The 18502-nt window shown below is 38.3% G+C and overlaps 2 protein-coding genes and 2 long non-coding RNA genes across 7 annotated transcripts in view; 2 read left to right on the forward strand and 2 right to left on the reverse strand.

Annotated features, from left to right (window-relative positions):
• The window catches only part of LOC144049103 (uncharacterized), a 39476-nt gene extending 21276 nt beyond the window's left edge, over positions 1-18200 (reverse strand). For 2 of the 3 annotated variants that reach the window (XR_013293478.1, XR_013293479.1), the window contains exons 1-3: positions 18092-18200; positions 17262-17400; positions 15781-15970 (exon numbers count right to left, since the gene is read on the reverse strand). This is a non-coding gene — a long non-coding RNA (uncharacterized LOC144049103). Of the gene's footprint in view, positions 1-15273; positions 15971-17261; positions 17401-18091 lie in introns of those variants that run through there. The other variant, XR_013293477.1, reaches the window with a different exon arrangement.
• LOC144049100 (arrestin domain-containing protein 3-like) lies at positions 4183-8671 on the forward strand. The gene is made up of 6 exons (XM_077561730.1): positions 4183-4583; positions 6172-6229; positions 6326-6473; positions 7480-7576; positions 7714-7970; positions 8050-8671. Exons 1-6 carry the CDS (start codon positions 4328-4330, stop codon positions 8635-8637), a joined length of 1404 nt encoding a protein of 467 aa, XP_077417856.1. The 5' UTR covers positions 4183-4327; the 3' UTR covers positions 8638-8671.
• On the forward strand, positions 10466-16516 carry LOC144049101 (uncharacterized). 2 transcript variants are annotated; one of them, XM_077561731.1, is made up of 6 exons: positions 10466-10617; positions 11955-12352; positions 12989-13148; positions 14539-14661; positions 15651-15741; positions 15820-16516. In XM_077561731.1, the coding sequence occupies exons 1-6, from the start codon at positions 10485-10487 to the stop codon at positions 16016-16018; spliced, it is 1104 nt and encodes a 367-aa protein (XP_077417857.1). In that variant the 5' UTR covers positions 10466-10484; the 3' UTR covers positions 16019-16516. The 2 variants fall into 2 exon arrangements, with proteins under 2 accessions (XP_077417857.1, XP_077417858.1); XM_077561732.1 differs by having other exon boundaries at positions 12992-13148.
• LOC144049105 (uncharacterized) lies at positions 11065-14001 on the reverse strand. The gene is made up of 3 exons (XR_013293480.1): positions 13946-14001; positions 12968-13082; positions 11065-12331 (listed from the first exon to the last, which is right to left on the reverse strand). It is a non-coding gene; the product is annotated as an uncharacterized LOC144049105 (long non-coding RNA).
• Positions 18201-18502: the final 302 nt, after the last annotated feature.

The following is an 18502-nucleotide window of genomic DNA, read 5'->3' on the forward strand; positions in this document are numbered from 1 at the left end:
AGACGTGTGCTTTCAACATGACACCATTATGACGCTTCAGATATGTCACATAAATAATCTGCGGGTAAATATTTCTGTAAATTCTTGATGCACTAGTATTGGAAAAGGGTGGCAAGACCAGTAAATACTTTTACAGTCGGCAATTTGTCGCATTGTGTAAATGTCTCCATTTCCCAACACAACGGGTGTAAAATTTACAATCACTCAGGAAGTCACAATGTACAAAAAAAAAAGGAGCACTTTTTACACTCGTTCATCTCCCACAGACCACTAAAACCTTCTCATAAATCTCCGGCGGTCCCCCCCCCCAGAAGTCTGCTGTTGTCAGATATCGTGCCTGGACAAAGCCGTCGAGCGCCATTGTCTTGACAGAAATATGATACGTGAAACTGCAATGTCACATCACTTAACATGATTTAGCCGAAGCGGCGGCGCACCATTTTAATCAATCAAACGTGTCACCTTTCTCCTGTAATGATAGCGGAGGTAGAGGGTGATCTACTCAGACTCATCCTGCCCACTGATTTATGTCTTCTGCTGGCAAATGTACTAAAAAGAGGCTCCTCTCTTCCTAGCTTTGGGGTTTCTAGCAAATTGGCAAATAAGTAGGGCAGGGCAGCAGGATATATAAAGCCAACAAATAAAAACTCACAACAGAGGCAAAATAGATCACATTTCCAATAATGGTTGATTCTGTCTTTTTTCTTTTGTCTTGAGTATCAGTGGCTGGTATCAGCACCTTCTAGAAGTATCCGATACAATACCTTAAAATAAGGCCGGTATTGGCGAGGGGTGTCCTGACCCGATATTAATATTGGACATTGGTCTGATATAGCCCAAAAAAAACTGTATCGGATTATATCTGTCTAGATCCAAAATCTCCAATTTTAGCACTCATATAACAAGCAGCTCATTACATTTTGATTAATGATTTTATTTATTCTCATGTTTGAGGTTGAACTTATGTAACCCGAATGTTTGTAAATCATATTTTCCTCATAACTACTGTTCTTTATCAAGTCTGGTCAAACATTTCGCACTAAAAAAAAATAAACAAAAGCATGTGTAATTCCTGCTGATCTCGTATTGGAAGTGAAAAAGATGTATGACACCCCTACTTTTGATACATACAATTCCAGCAAAAAAAAACAATGGCTTAATTATTATTTTTTGTCTCTTTTTGAATGTGGGTGAGTATGTGTGCGTATGTGTGAGTGTGTATTCATTAGTTCACCTCAAACCTATTAAAAAATCCCATACCGTTCACCACTTCCAGCCAGAGCCGTGAGGCCGTCAGGAGACCCGAGGAAGGACCAAAGAAAAGAAAGGAAAGTGAAATCCAACCCCGACCGGGCCACCAACCAGAGTCCTTCACCAACCCCAGAAACATCTAAATTCCAACAAATCAGGGAGACCTCAAGAGACCAAAGGAGAGACTGAGGATGGCTTAATTTTAAAGAAAGGCCTACATATCTCAACACAGCATTTTTCCTTAAAGTTGCCTCTTGTGGGCTTTTTACAATCAGGAACTAGAATTTCGAAGAATAGATCATTCCCATTAATTGTACGCAATTTTAAAAAAAAGGAACCCCGACTGTAATGACAAGTTTGCTCTATATTATTTATTTGGCTGTTACCAACATTTAACTATGAGATTCATTTTTCAAAAATCATTTCCAGTTTTATACATTTTGTAGAAACTTTATTTGGAATTTTACTACAGTGAATGGCTGACTTAAAAAAAACAACAACAACAACAACAACTTGGTAGCTTCCACGCCTGCTAAAGTTGAACGGTAAAACTTGCAGGGGTTAAATTTATCATAATTCGAAATATTATTTTTAAGCCATAAACCAGCCCTAATACAACTCATTTTGTGAAAATGTGAAAATGTTACTTTGAACATTATTTGTCATGGAATGGTTTATGTTTGACGTTCCACTGCAATCTGATCCGTGATTGCTGATAAAATAATCGCTTTTTTTTTTTTTTTAATTCAGACCAACAAATGTAATATTGTTATTGTTAGTATTGACGTTTAAAGCATTCAAACGTGTTTATTTAAAATCTGCCCTCTGCTCTAATTAGAACGTGACCCTGCACGCATATACAAATAACATGCAGGGGCTGTGAGAGCGCACAAGCACGCACACCCCACAGCAATATAACCAACACAATTCCATCCGACTGATATTGGAATTTTTTTTTACGAAAGAGCAAACCAATAGATAACCCATTACAAAACTATAAGAGATCAATAGCTAATTTCTTGGAATTGATTACCCCTTGGACATTTAACATTCACTCTGCGGCCAGGATGTGTTTTCCACAAGCTTAGATCCCCCATTGGCTCTTGCAAGTATTAAAATCATCGATTCTGACAGAGGACTAAAAATGTCAAGCTGTTCATTAATCTTAATAAAGGCTACACTTGACCACAGCCCCCTTTTTTCCCCCCATCGCAGGAGCACATATGCATACCTGTACATGGGCTAATGAGCTTCTGCTGTGGATTGTGATTTAAATCTTCACCATAAATGTGTTAATTGAATAGGAACAAGACTTTTTAATGTACCTCGTGTAACACAATTGATTATCTTACAGTATAGTTTACAACGAACAACAAAAAGTAGTCTGTGTTAAATGTATAGTCGATGATAGTCATAGCCATGACCCGGCATTTTATGTTTATATACAAAGTAGCACGTAGTTGAATGGCTAAGAATGAATCTGAAGCTTACTTTTATTATCTTTCATTTTAATGCAACTTGATCACAGCTGTACTTTTAAATATGTTAAATTCTATTGGTTGTAAATGCCTTTTAATATTATATTTGTAACTAAGTGAAGCACATTGAGCAACCGTGTGTACAAAATGTGTTCTGATATAATCAAAAATTTCCCATATATGACTTTAGACTTACTGCTGCCCCCGCGACCCGAACCCGGATAAGCGTTGGAGAATCGATGGATGGATGGACTTTAGACTTACCTGTGCCAACAACGTCTTTATCAACTGACTCCTTTTCTCCCTTAATACTTGCAATATAGCTCCCTAAACGACTTCCGGTTAAATTTGGCATGTTTATCTGGTCACCCTGATTCCATTTGCAACTCTTTCACGCCTTCGTACTGACCACATTGGCAGGGTTATGGTCTCCATGGCAACATGCTGATGGCACGCTACAGCAAATAAACATCAAGCTAATGTTTTTTGTGTGTGAGGTTTTTTTTTTTTAACTGTGGTTAATTTTGTAAGAGAAAGGAAGGGGAAAAACTATGCACACAAATATGTAGTGTAAATAGTGTGATGTTGCACAGCCTTGTACATTTTAGAGCAATTGTGAAACTAATGCATTCGTTTTAAAGCGAGTGACAAGCTCAATCAACTAAATTGACAAAAGAAACATTGTTTTGACGTGGGGGAACTGTGTTAAGGGTCCATTACCGCCATCTATCGAGCGCAAATGAAGTTGCAGGTGCGGAGAAAGTAATTGACCTCTGTACTTTACCCAAGAGTGACTGTAATCCCGGGGTAATGCCGTGGATACTTTGCTCCTTAGATCTGAAAATAGATCTGTACTTCTTACTTTTTTTTTCCAGCCTCCGCAAATGACGAGGCAATGAAAGGCAAATCAACTGCAGTTGAGCTCGATTTATTAAATTATATTATATGAATTTAAAAAAAAAAAAAGATCTTTATTACACATTAACGATGATGCAACCATTGATGCCGCTACACGGAAATCCGTATATTAAACTCTCCAGCATTTTATTTGATGTTCTAAAATATGTGCATCTGATTTGGAATTCTGTTACTGTAATTGCAAACATACTGTAATACTAATTAAATTACCATCCAAATAAAATTTTAGGTTTTTTTTTTATTGTAAAGGATTTATTGCGAAATAGAACACAGCAAAAAATAATGATGAACAAAATATCTGAGCAAAAATATTTCAATAATCATATATTTCAACTGACACTTTTTTTAAATTATTTTTATTTATTTTAATTTTTCTTTTAAATCTCCAGAATAATACATATCATTTGTAATTGTTTTTACGCAAAGCAATGATTTCAATCCGTGCTTTTCCTATTATGACAACAATCGTGTTGGCGTTCTCCTCTTTGAACGCGCGATGGCAGCAGAGACCTTTGCATGTGTGGACAGCGTACACACATCCGCAGGGAGTGGCCTGCTCAACTCCCAATGCCAAACGCCATGAGTGAGGGTCAAGGAACAAACATAAACAACCCTGTATCGATAGATTGCGTGACTTTTTCTTAATTTGTGTTATTGTCGCGGGTCTCCCCTCTTGGAACATGCCCGCTATTAAAAGCTTAACGCTGCTTTACGACGCGCTAAACGAGGACGGGACGTTCTCCGAAGGGGATCCCATAAGGGGGAAAGTAACGTTGGCCGTGGAAAAGCCCACAGCCGTGCAAAGCTTATTCGTCAAAGTGAAGGGGGACGCCGATGTACGCTGGACGACGAAGAGTGGAAACCACAACCACACGTACTCGGCAACCCGTCGATACTTCAAACTCAAGCACTTCTTGATCGCGGAAAGCTCCAATGGTAGGCGGTGCTGCATGCCTTTTTTTTCTTTCTTTTTTTTACTGTTGCTCATCTCATTTATCCCATCATCTTAAACCCTCTGTCTTGGTATGTTTTTTCCTGGTATTTATTAAAAGCGAGTAGGATATATATATATATATATATATATAATGGCCCCATAGATAGGTGTCGAGTATGATATTCATGTTTGTTGTATTTATTTACGTATTTAATATTAAGCATCAACAATGCATCTTCATGGGTAAAGTTGTGGTACCTAATACCGCCCCCCCCCCCCCAAAAAAAAAAAACTTTATAATAAGACAAGGCATGTACAGTATTTTATTTTTAAAAACAAAACAAAAATAAATAGTTAAGAATCACTGCCCTAACTGGTTCTCTCCGTATTTGCCATGTCTTATGTAAAATATATGTAAAATACAAAGCGTGTCAGATTACTTGTATTCCCACGCATGATCTGAATATATAACTGGATAGGCGATAAAGCCCATACACGCCCGTGCAAGCCGTTGAAGTCACAGGGCGGCCATCTTGCTCCTCTCATCTCGCGAGCAAACTACTGTATAAACTATACGGTATATATATGTACAGATTAGCGCTCGTAGGCAGTTAGTAAAAGGACCGGGGGCGGGGGTGGGGGATTTGTGGCGGGTTGGTCCCTTTTTTTTTTAACAAGAAGAAAAAAAAACAAGTGGACGATATGTGCTGCTTTGAAGACCCCCTTTTTCATTTATCACTCAGTTCCTTAGACCCCAATATTAAATTTGGCAGAAGCATCTTGTTGAATTAGTTATAATTCTTTAATTAAAAAAATATATACTAGTTTTCTCCTGTAAACATCATTAACCATATAATGTATACATGTGTTTAAGGCAAATTGTAAAATGTCTGAAGTCCTCTTGTTTATGCTTAGCAAATTGAAAACTTCATAAATCATGCTGTTTCTAATAAGTAGTGTCTCAAATGTTCTCCAATTATGATACTGTAAAAGTATAGGATCGTATGCTGAGAAATTTTCTGGGGAGGAGTAAGATGGCGGCCTCACGGCTTCAAAAGTCTTGTCCTATCGGCTATCTAGTCATATATTCAGATCAGTGGGTATATGCCACGGAGGAGGCGGGACTTCCGTATGTCACACACCTACACTGTTTCCCATTACTGTTTATGTCATATAGGCCGCGTCCCAATACTTGCACCTCCACCCTTTTGCCCCTCAATTGCGCATTCCCATCGATTGGTGCGAGTGTGTATTTTGTCCGTCTCAGTTCTCCTAAGCATTCCAGAGAACTGAGACACCCTACACACTCGCACCCATCAACAGGAACGAGCAATTGAGGGGCGCGGGTGGAATTGCGAGTATTGGGACAGCCTACATGTCACAACAGTAACCAGAAACAGCGTATGTGTGTGACTTACGGAAGTCGAAAGTCCACGGCATCTACGCCATTCCCTCAATTCCTGAATTTAATGACATAATGTGATGTGCTTGGATTTGTGTCCATTTGTACTTTTCATATTTTATTTCCACATCAACTGTCATCTGAGAATCTGCTTATCAGTCATCAAATCAATTTCTTGTCATTTGCAGAGACTGTTATTCCCCCAGGTGTCCATGTGTATAATTTTAACTTTACCATACCATCAACGTAAGTCTCAATTGGTTGCTTTGTTTTTCGGAGAAGTCATTTATTACATTCAACAAATGTCATTTAGTCTGCCCATCTGCATCTTTTCTATTACAGGAGCATGCCTTCGAGCTTCAGGGGCACGCATGGCAAGATTGTCTACATTCTTGAAGCCAAGTTGTCTAGAAGTTGGAAAATTGACAAGACTGCTGACAAAGTGATCGTTTTCCACTCCAAGTCCTTCCCACAACTACAATCTCTGATGGTTTGTAACGTCCACCTCTTTTCATTAGTGTGTCCTTAATAGATTCACGGGTGAGCTAAAGCCTAGCCTAACTGATGCCTGCGTCTTCCTAAATGCGGTGCGAAAAGGGCTTTATTGCTTTGCATTCCCACTTTTGATCTGGTTCTTTGTATTGCAAAAAAAAAAAACACAACCCTGGAGAACCCACGGGGTCAAATTTGGCCCCTATAAATTTTGCTACTCAAATAACAAAGACCTTTTTTTTTTTTTTTTTTTACAAATTTAACTTCAAAAGTCCAGAGTGCCACTTCTGACCCCTGCATGGGGCCATCTAGTGGATGAATATTGCACTTACATGAGTCAGAGTGGTGGTGACAAGATGGCTGGCAACATGCTCTTTTGTTGAGCTGGAAATCAATCCAAACAAAACCATCTTCTCAGCAAACCATCAGATGGTAAAATTGTGGGTTTTTTTTGTTAATCTATTTCATATCATGTTGCAGAATGTCTAGGAGTAGTTTTTATATATATATTTTGATAAATTAGCAACTCTGAGCTAGTTCAAAAAACAAGGGTTAAAATTGAAAAAACATATATTTTGGTGTTCAGTGAATTTATAGCAGTCATTTAATGTATAATTCATAATTTTCTAAAGAAGAAAATGGTTCTTGGGTTCTCCAGGGTTAAAGTGCTAAAGAAAAACAAGAACACACGCCTAGATGTAATCCCTGAATGCTGACACAATATTCTCCGAATTGTACGACTTCCACTCCACTATTAAGTAAATACCAATAAAAGGGGAAATTGTAACTGCCACATTTTTGTTGGTTGCATTACAATAGTCGTTTGAGTCACTGCAGAGTTATCAATTACTAAAGATCTTCCTTACATTTCTTATTCAAAATATCCCTGAGTAATAACCTAGCTGAGGGATACACCCAATTAATTAACTGAAGTTATCATGCTTCAGTAGAAACTATTTTCTGTAATATTATCAAAAGAATTTTCTGTCTGCTTGTTTTTCTAGTTACGTCAAGTTGCTGTAAAGGACAAAGAGTTTGGTGTTTTCTCAAGTGGAAAAGTGCACATGGAGGTCACTGTTGATAGGATGGCTTATGCCCCGGGTCAGTAATGGATGGATTTGATCATATAGTGATAATTTTTTCCAGAGAAAGTGTGAAGTTGACCAGCTAAATAACGTTTGTTTGGCATCTATATTTGCCCAAAAATAAATAATCCACTTGTGTTGTGGTCTCCCCAGGAGAAACAGCGGTGGTGGTTGCAAAAATCAACAACAACTCCTCCAACTCCATGACCCCCAAAGTGCGTTTGTTCCAGGTTATCATATACACCGCCAGCAGTAGTACCAAACATGAAAACAGGACTGTCAACAAAATGGCCCACCAAATTATCGGACCCCACTCGGAAAAGGAGGTGAGGTGGGCTGTGAAGATTCCCACTAATCAGGAGCCGACCATCAAAAACTGTGAAATAATCTCACTGGAATATATTTTAAAGGTAACAGTTAAAAAAATAAAATACTGTAAATTAAAAAAAAACATGGATCCCTCATGAATGTTTATTTTTTCCTACTCAGGTGTATCTTGACATCAGTTTTGCCTTTGACCCCGAGGTGACATTCCCAGTGATCATCATCCCTCCAAACCTCGCGTCTGCATCCCAGCACGCTGTGTCCGAGCCCGGCTGGGGCGGCGACTTCCTCCCTGCAGCCGCCAGCGCACCTCGTTATCCTCCGTCCCCGCACGGATACGAAGGGGCGCAACCGTATTCGGCGTTTCCGCCTTCTTACTCGGCTAATCCGTCGAGCTATGCCGGTCCACCGGCCATGAATCCCGGTCCCGCCGCCGCACCCGTGGCGTGGGGGTTTAATCCAGGAATTTCTTCATACGGCTCTCCGTCATCAGCTCGGGTCCTTCACCCTCCGCCGAACCCACCGGCATTTTATTCAGCTATTTCAACATTTCCTCCCCCTCCGTCTGCCCCAGTGGCCCATCCAGGTTCGTCAGCACCGCCGGGACCGCACCCACATCCATCTGCTCCGTCATACGAACCACCTTCTTACATGAGCACCACCAACTTCCTGTCTCAATCTGACGAACCTCCCCCAGCCTATTCGCTTATTTTCCCATCATCTGCAAATGATGAGTCAGGGGGAAACAAATGACTGATTTATAAACACTGACATTTTTTAAATGTAAGAGGCCTCATGTATACTGTACACATTTTTTTATTTTAAATATAAAACTGTCATGTGGAAAGCAGCTTGAGGTTGTAAAACTGTGTAAAGACTGTTCTTAGTGGCCTTATCTTGCTTTAATGCATTTCTTCCTGCCTTACAGTTAAGCCTAAAATCATTCATGAACCGGACGAATTTCGAGTTAAAAGGACTTTGTACTATTTGAATTGGCATCTTTTATTTTGATATGACATAAGTGACTAAAAGTTTTTTCACAATCACAAAAATGTATTCACGTTGCTCTTTTTGGACAATTTGGAAGAAAGGGTCACTTGGAATATTTATATACAGATTTTAGAGAATTATTCAAGGACAACAATCACTTATTCAAAATAGACATGATTTTTTTGGGGTGGGGGGTCTTACATACAGTACAACTACTATTTAAATAAGCATCACATAAACATACATACTATACAATAGTTATTAGGTCAAAACATGGCGATTTTGTTTATATTGTTTACTTCATTATAAAACAATTTTTAATTTATCTTAATCAACTCTCGTCTGTTTTATATAGAATGGTATTTTACTGAAGGCTGAATTTTGTAAGCCTCAATATGCAATAAGGAAGCATATGTAGCTTGATCCTTTTTTTTTTTAATGGACTATAACATTTATATTTGGTGCAGGTTCTTCCTTCTTTGTTTTGATTTACGGTGCAGCACGCCGGTACAACGTTGCACTTTGGACTATCTGGGATTTGCGAAGTGTGAGTGAGTAGGATTTCAAGTGGCATTCTGGTATTACAATTTGGAATTACACATTTACATTCTGTATTTTTCAAAGGCTGTTTTGGGACATGTGTTTTTGTTTTGAGGTTGCGTGGGTGGGCAGACCGTAGATATGTGGTTGGGTTCCAATTTTAAAGGCTGTTTACTCACCAATCACAAAATTAGACACCTTCATAATCCAATGAGATCAGTTGAAATGTGTGTTTGTTGTGTGGAAGCAAACGGTGGGACCAAATGAAGTCCAAAAAAGCAACAAAGGGACTAAACTCACCGTGACCGTAAAAATAACATGACTAGGTTTACATGACACAACAGCAGCAATAAACTGACAAAGACTGAAAGAAACTAAGGAAGTATAGTACGATAATTAGATACTGATGATGATACTATTAAATCCTATAGTAAATCAAAATTACAGTACTCCTAAAATCATGAATGTGGATTGATTTTTATTTTTTATACTGTATTTCGTTTATTGTTTTTTTTCCCCAAACTTCACTATGGAAGAAAAACATCATGTGACCACGTTGGCCTCCAGAGCTGTCCCATTTCTCAACATAATGAGTGGGCAATCCTATTCAACTTGGAACATTGTTTTCCTCCATGAACAGATTTATGCCCTTTAAAACTATTGGAAACTGTTGCACATTTGCATATACACGGATTAGATCACCGACTGTGGTGGGAAGCAAGAGAAGAGTAGGAAAAACAACAGTGCAATTCCAAAACTGAACACAACTTTCTTTAAACTATCAATGCTCATATTTAATAATAAATGAGTAAATACTGTCAGGCTATTAATGGCCGTCGCAGACTTGAAAGTTCACATTTTCACTGATTGGTGAAAAGTTGCGCTATGGATGTGTAAATATTGACGCATTAATATTACTAAAATTGCAATGGCCAACACTTTGTGCATTTTCATGGAAAGTGATGCGGGGAGTTATGGCGGTCCCTCGGAGTTGGGGAAAGGAATGCAATACCACCACCTCCCCCACCTTGCCTCCATTCATCCACTCAACTGCAGTAATTCATGCAAGAATGGAGAGAGGCAGCATGAAGTCCACTTTCCAGCTACTTGCACTTGTTCTGTCTGACTGGCCCACTGAAGACTTTGCAGCCATGGGGAGAACTCGGAAGTTTGTTTACCTCCTTCCACTCTTCATTTTCACCGGTGAGACATGTTAAGATCTTGTTGTCATTGAAACTCTTTATTTACTGTGCTGTTGACAATTATTTTTTAACTTGTGTCTGGCTATTCTTACCAACTTTTGTTTTTAGCGTCAAAAGCTCAATATCACCCAAACAAACTTGTTGAAGTTTTCCTGTTGGCTAAGCAAACTGTACTGTTTGTCGAAAGATTAATTCTTTTCACTATGAGTTTGTTCAGGCGTAAGTCTGAATGCATCTCTCGTTTACATTCAAAGGCGGGGAAAGTAAACCGACTGAGTGTCGAGCATTTACACTCATGCTTTTTGTACACTAAAAGAGCGTATGTACAGTAAGTACATACTGCTTTATTTTTTTTAATTTTTTTCAACTTATGCTTCTAGCATACTATACGCACTCATAAACCCTTAAACTCTATTGGATTTATTTAACAAAAACAAACCACCTTCCCATGAGGCCCGTCAATGGACAATTCTGAGTTTACGTCGCAATTATGTTAATCGTGATCGATAATTACTCTCAAAAGTGAATGCTTATAAATAGGGATGTAACGATAACTGCAATATCGTGATGTTGTGATATTAAAACTGCCACAATGTCGTCGTCGACCTGTCTCGATATTAAAAGCAGCATATCTGTTAAAAAAAAAAAAAAGTCAGATTGATTTCCATTTGTGCAGTTCTAGCACCCACTGGTGGCTAGTTTATTTATTTTTTGTGCAGTTTAATTTTCATAAGGGATCTTTTGGCCCTTCTCTGTTTAAAATTCACGCTAATTGTCAAATGAAGAGGAAAGTAATATGCTTAAGAGTCAATATGTGGAGGAACTCAATGGGTGGCTGCACTAGCAAGTAAATGTGCTAATGTGTGCTAAACAATATTTTTTAGTATGAGCTCATTTTTTACAACATGCCCACAATATTGTGACAATTACGTATTGTGAGCTTCATACCGTCATCATATTGTATCGGGATGTTTGGATGTCGTTACATCCCTACTTATGAACTCTTTCTAACTTGACTCTCTCAATCATTACTTCAGGAAATGTTGGTAAAAACAAAAACAAATTGTCATTTATACATCGTATGAATAATTTAGGTCCCAGAATTGACCCTTGTGGCACCCCACATGTAATATTTGCATCTGCCTTTACAAACTGCTGTCTATTTTCCACGTAGCTTTTTTTTTTTTTTTACTCAGTTCAGCCCTCCTCTGATCCCATTTCTCTCAATTTTTTTGTTTAAATAATTTTGAGTATTGTATTTAGAAAATACATTATTGCATCATTGCCGAGTCATGAGTTATTTGTTCTCAAAATGATTTTTCCTTCTCCCATATCCAGAAGTATCTGGCTTGAACATCCGAAACAAGCTGCTGGGCACATGCCTTCAAGTACAAGATGGTTCCCATGGAGGGCGGGTGTCCTTAGGACAATGCGACCCTCATTCAGCCTTGCAAGAATGGCTATGGCTGCCTGAGCGCCAGGCTCTCGGCAACCGGTACACCGGGGAGTGTCTGACTGCTCCCGAGGAGCAGTTTGAGGGTGTCCACCTGCAACCCTGCCACCTTCAAAATAAAGATGGTGGCCAGTTAGCGCACACATCAGAGGTGGAGAGCGATGCAGGCAGCCAGCGATGGTCTTGTTCCAAGAAAGGCCACCTGACTTTGCTCGGTAAGGGGCTGCACCTCAGTGCTACGCAAGAGTCCACTTTGGTCTTCCTATCGCGGGAACACAAACAGGTAAGGATTTACTCTATTCTATAATCCAGCCGATCAAGCATTCGCTTTGTCGTCAGAACTCCTTGAGAACAGTACAGACAATATTCATAGATGTGAAGTGTAAAAATATGTTATCCACAGCCTAAAAGGGGAAGTCAAGTCAAAAATGTTCTTCAATATGTGTCTATGTGCCCCCACTACTCTAAACACTGTATTCGGATTAATACTCCACCTGTTTGTATCTATCTCAGGGGGCGGCCATATTACCACTCTCACTTGCTACTGAAAATGACATCAGAGTGCCTCAGGGCTCAGGTAACAACAACCCTAGAATCTAGGGCAGTTGATTTCTGGGTTTGGTCATGTGACATGCGGAAGCTGAACCCTAACTAACTGTGATGTCATTTTCAGCATGTGGCAAAATGGCCGCCCCTTTGAGATGGACACAAAGTAGTGGATCTTTCTGCTTAATTTATATTCTACAAATTAATAAGAATGCCATGTTTAGACTAGTGTGTGTTTGTGTGAGGGGGGGGCACATAAGACATATATATCTTTTTTTTTTCTCTTAGAGCTCAGTTCATTCGGTAATCAAATAAAACATATTTTAAAGAATGTGTTCGACTTGACTCGTACCATTCTGTTTGAATTCCCAAGCAGGGAAGCAGGTGGAGGACGCTGGACAACCAGACACTGTGTGATGGGAGGGACACTAAACACCACCAGCAAAACCATGACCAACCCCACCAACCTGTGGGGAAATCAATGGAACCAATCCTGTTACCAAGTGCCATGTCTGATATGGACAGACAAGAATGTAAGAAAAAAATAAAATAAAATAAAATATATATATATATATATCACACATTTATGTACAACAATTTGTTTCAGCTGATGTTATTTTTAGGCCCCATAAATAAAAGTAAGTTGTGATAATTACATTTTTTTTTATACTAGCATGAAATTTAAGCATGTTTCTTAAAACGCAATGTTTCACAAAGTCGTATGTTTGCTCTCCGAAAAACAGCCAATCAGCATCCCGGAATGGATGTTTTCAGAGGTTCCGCTGTATGTTATGCTAATTCCGGTAATTTGTTAGCCAGTCACGTTCAAGCCAAGGTTTGATGATCATTATCAATAGAGGAACAAAAGTCCATTCAAAAGAGTCAGCTCTGAATTATAGAAGCTTCTTTGTGTCCATATCTTCATGTCACCACCATCACCCCAAAAAATGACATGATGGTTACTTACTTACTAAAACAAATAATTTCGAATCATTTTCCATCATTAACAGCAGGCTATACAGCTCAACTGAAAAACAAAAATCATTTGGGCAAAGTAAAAATAACGGACACAGTAGTTGCATAAGTGTGCACACCCCGTGTCTTCACAATTACGCAATTATGTCAAATGAGGGTCCGCACACAATAGGAATCGTTTTTAAAGGGCCCCCAAAAGAGTTCAATTGTTCAAGTAAGCTTTTCCTGCTTTAACACCACCAACTGCCATTTTGGACTGTTTAGAATTCTTTCCACCTTGTCTAAGGCCCGAAGATCCAGCTTTAGAAAAAGAGCTCCAAATCATGGTAAAGTCTTGTGCCTGCGCCAAACGTACCTTTGCAGGTATCTGTTACTGTATACTGAGTGCGAAGCAAGGACACAGAGTGGCTTGATATTTCCGTCCCCAAAACATAGAACACAAAACAAACAAGGTAAAGAATAAGGAGTGGCTCGGTATCACAAAGCAAGTCCAACAACTGCAGGCAGTAAACAACATCGGTAATCAACTCAGTGAAATCTAATCTATTTGTGGGGGAGGGTTGATTTGTCAGGATGTGAGTGGTTTGTTGCAGATGACCTCACTAGCGACGGAGTTATATATTTTTTTCAATATGAAGACATTTTAGTCTTGGTGTTTCTTTGTTTGCGGGGAAATTATTTATTGATATGGTTTATCTATACATAATATCAATCAAGCAATCAATATTTTGCTACTCTGGTGTGCTACCACCAATATTTTGTCATGTCGAGGATATTCACATTCATGTTGTGGTTTGTTTCACATCAATCTTTTCTTTTTTTTTTTCATTTTTTTTTTTCATCAATCTAGACGCTAATGTACACTCCCTTAACTGAAGAATGCAATTATTTTGTCCAAATCGATGCTCTAATTAAATCTGATGTATTTCTCTTTTCCCTCCCTGACAGTTGAAGTGACATTTAGTGATGGAGTTACAGAAAAATTCCCAGTAAAATACATGTCGGATGTTTTCCCCCAAAGTACAAAGTCACCCGAGGATCCGACTATGGTTTTCTTCACCATGGACTATGGTACAATTATTCATGTTTCAATGGATTCCTCCTCTGTGTATATTGAAGAGCGCAAATGATTCTGCAATTTACTGTAATTTAGCTGCTGTACTAAACTAAATGCGCCATTTCTACCACTAGAGGGGGCTATAGCTTAGAGAATTGAAAGAATGTTTATTTTGTTTGCCATTTTAGTACTTACTGCGATACAAAACATTTGGTTTATATTAATTAATTTATTTACTTTCACAATGCAGTGAAGTAGGCTAACTTGTATTATCAATATGAACTACATTTATTGACTTATTTATTGAACTTGTGCCGCGATAGGCACAAGATCAGATCAGCTTTATCTATTCGGATTTGCATTCAGATTTAGCGTTATATTTTTAGTTAGAATTTCTACTAATAAAACCCATTTGTTTAGCAATATATTAGAAACCGTAAGTATTGAATTAATTTGTCATACAGCTTTTGTACTGAAGTTCATTTAATTGTGTATATGAAATAATCACTAAATGAAATATTCAAACTGTGTAATGTTTCAGTGGTTTGAACAATTGTGTTAAGTACAGTTCAATTGCATTTAGAATACATTTGCATTACTGTTTTTTTTTTTTCCAAGCATTTATTTCAGTAAAATTTGTGCTTAATTTTTATGTGTAATAAATTTCAGTTGAGCCTTCATTTAAGTAGTTTTTTTCTCTCCATGGAACAGTTGTAGTACTCAAACATTACATAATGTAGTGGCTTAAAAATAATATTTAAAATATTTTTTATTAATAAAACCACTGCCTTGTTTTGATGATCACTTTGCCCTCCTATACAAAATGGTAGTTCTTTTGACCAAGTACTTTTTTTTTTTTTTTTAGAAGGTACTTAGTGTAAAATGTCAAATATAAACTGTACCTACTTGGAAGTCTACAAAAATGTGGAAACGTATCCCAGTTTAGAAAGGTTAATGAGTAGTTGCATAAAAGTAATGATATACTACTTATGTACCTTTACAGGCATGAGCTGGAAAATAACCATGTTGGTTTTGAGCTCCCTGGCTCTCGTGCTTGGAACGATCATTCTTATCTTCAACGTTTACTCCAATCGGTGAGTGTAAACACTAAGGTCGCACTCAAGGTCACTCACTTGACACTTGTCTCAAATTTCTCGTCTCGGGTGAGCCAGAAGGAAGAAGGTGGTGTGTGTTTTGAAGTCGTACACTCCAAGGCCAGAGGCGGGCATCCCGGGGTCCCCCGTGCCCTGCGAGAGAGCCCCGTTAACCCAGCACGCCATGCGACAGCCGCTTTCCTCCCCGACTATGCAGCGAGGAGAAATCCTGATTGAGTGGAAAGATGGCACTGTTACTCCACTTTATGAAGCCTGAAGGCTGTGCTCGTCATTATACAGCTTGCTTATGGAAGGGAAAAAAAGATACATACATTTTTTTTTAATATTTGAGTCGATTAGGATTGTGTTTGGAGAATTGCACCCTTTCTATGGGCTAATGGTTTAAATGCAGCCACCCTACTTTTCTCCATTTTCTGTAATAAAAAAATACTGTTTCAGTATTAAATTATAGTTGATATGTTACCCATTTTGATATATAGTTCATGCACTTTTTAATGCACTTTTTTCCTAATTATTTTTTTTTACAATCTGTGGATTTATTTGTCTGATATGAAACATGGCACATAAAAAAAAAAGTTTGTACACTAAAATTTCATGAAGTTCTTGTGAGTTCAGCTTTAACATGTTTAGTCAATGTTTTTTTCTTTTCTTCCAAAAATAAAAGCACTGTAACTCTGAAAAGAAAACAGAACCTTAACCACTGACTGTGTATTATTGTGCGCTTTCATTAAAGAGTGAAATAATGGTTTGCACATATTTGCCCGTCCTTAAACAAACATTGTGTGTGCGTGTGTAAATATGACCGAGCACAATTTGATGCAACATATCAGAAAGTTTGATCACATGGCCATAAATGTTTTGCTCGTGCATGCCCACTCTAGTTCGAAGGATAGCATGAAATTTCTCAAGAGCACAGCATCACCCCGTAGCATGGAAAATTCTCAGCATGTCTGACTTTGAAGGTTTTTGTTTGTTTGTCTCTTCACTTTTGGGGGTGGGAGACAGACATGGCTGCTGGGAGTGCTAATTAGATTGCATTTCAACAACAATCAGCAGATGTGTTGCATGAAAAGACAAAGCAGCATTGTTTGTTTTTGTCATTTGTTCAATTGAACAAAGTGCTTAATTTCTGAGCATATTTTTTTTTTTAAATGATTTCTTGGTGTTAGCCAGGAAACAAATGATCTCCCCTGCTGGTAGTATTTAAAGTAATGAGAGGGAGCAAAATTGAATAAAGTGTGCTCTACACATGGAAAAAGGCACAGCGCTAACCACATCCGCATGCTAGAGGAAAACAAGTTTGTTTTTTTCTGCTTTACATAATATTGTTTTTGTTGTTTGTTTGTTTTTTGCAGTTTGACTAAAACATTTTTTTTAATCAAATTAATGCTATATTTAAATCACAAAACACTTTCTTTTTTTTTCCTGACATGATGTCGAAGTAGTTGGCGCTTATTTATTGACTTCCATTTCTTCAAAATCACCAATAATCTTCTTACCTTGGCCTTGCGTCCTCAGTTGTTGACATGTTTGTGTTTAGTGTCAGTCCTCATGAGTGCATTCTGTCATTAAGTCAGAAGGCCGTAAGAAGGTGGTGGTAGATGAAGCAAATGCAGTCACGTTTGCAAGAATTGTTATCTGAAACGTTTTCAGAAACAAAATGTAGATGATTACAATTTGCTAATGACACAGAACAATGTCTGTCAATTGTTCTTCCTGACACAGATTGAAATCCAGCCAGGACCAAATGTTTGAGCTGAGACTTTGGTATGTACAACCTGGCCTAGGGGGTGTAATAAAGCCATGCTCCATAGTGGAGTTTGTAAAATGGAATATAGTTGGTATGTAAGATGTCATATTGAGGGAATTATTCAGTCTACAGGATGAAAGCATTCTGCGTTTTAGAGTAAGGATGTGTTATTTTTTTGTAGCAGACCTACATTTCCTCCTATCTGGCACATGTACACCTGCCCCCCCCCCCTTAAATATTGTTTAAAATATCAAATAGCACTTGAGCCGTCCCTGAAACGACTTTTGTCTCTCTCGGATGGGGGGAGGGGGGGTGAAAAGTTTTAAATGAGCATTTTCAGTATAATTTTGCTATGTCTTGTTTAATATACATGTAGCCCTATTACTGAAATGTTTAGCCACCTAGAGGAATTTGAAAACAAAAAGAGAGCGACACGTAAGTCATTAGCTTACGTGAGTCACGTATGACTCAGCAAAAGCTAATCGACAAGCTAATTGCTCTGATCAAAGTTGAATCTAAGATAAGTCGTCGCTTCTATTTCTCATCGGTTTTTAAGTTGTAACGGACTGTGTCACTCACAGGGTTGGGGAATCCAGATCCAGAAAGTAAAAACACAGAAACAGTTTAGCCACAGGTGCTTCTAATCAACAGGTGGAGATGAACTCGTTTACCTGCCAGTTGAGGTTTGTTGTTGTTGTTTTAATGTCAGGATTTTCACATTGACCCGGATACCTTTCACCAGAACATCCCTGTTACTATCAGATCATCAAAATGCAGAAAACTACATATGACATATATATCTCCTATAAATAATAATCCATCTATCCATTTTCTTAACCGCTTAGTCCTCACAAGGGTCGGGGGTGATACACCCTGAACTGGTTGCCTGTCAATCCAAGTGTGAATAATAATAATAATAATAATAATAATAATGGAAATAGAAAAAAGCAAGTACAAAGACCTAGAACTACAGATAATCTGCGCGAATCC

The sequence above is a fragment of the Vanacampus margaritifer genome, chromosome 3 (genome assembly GCF_051991255.1).
Source record: "Vanacampus margaritifer isolate UIUO_Vmar chromosome 3, RoL_Vmar_1.0, whole genome shotgun sequence".
Taxonomy (NCBI): Eukaryota; Metazoa; Chordata; class Actinopteri; order Syngnathiformes; family Syngnathidae; genus Vanacampus; species Vanacampus margaritifer.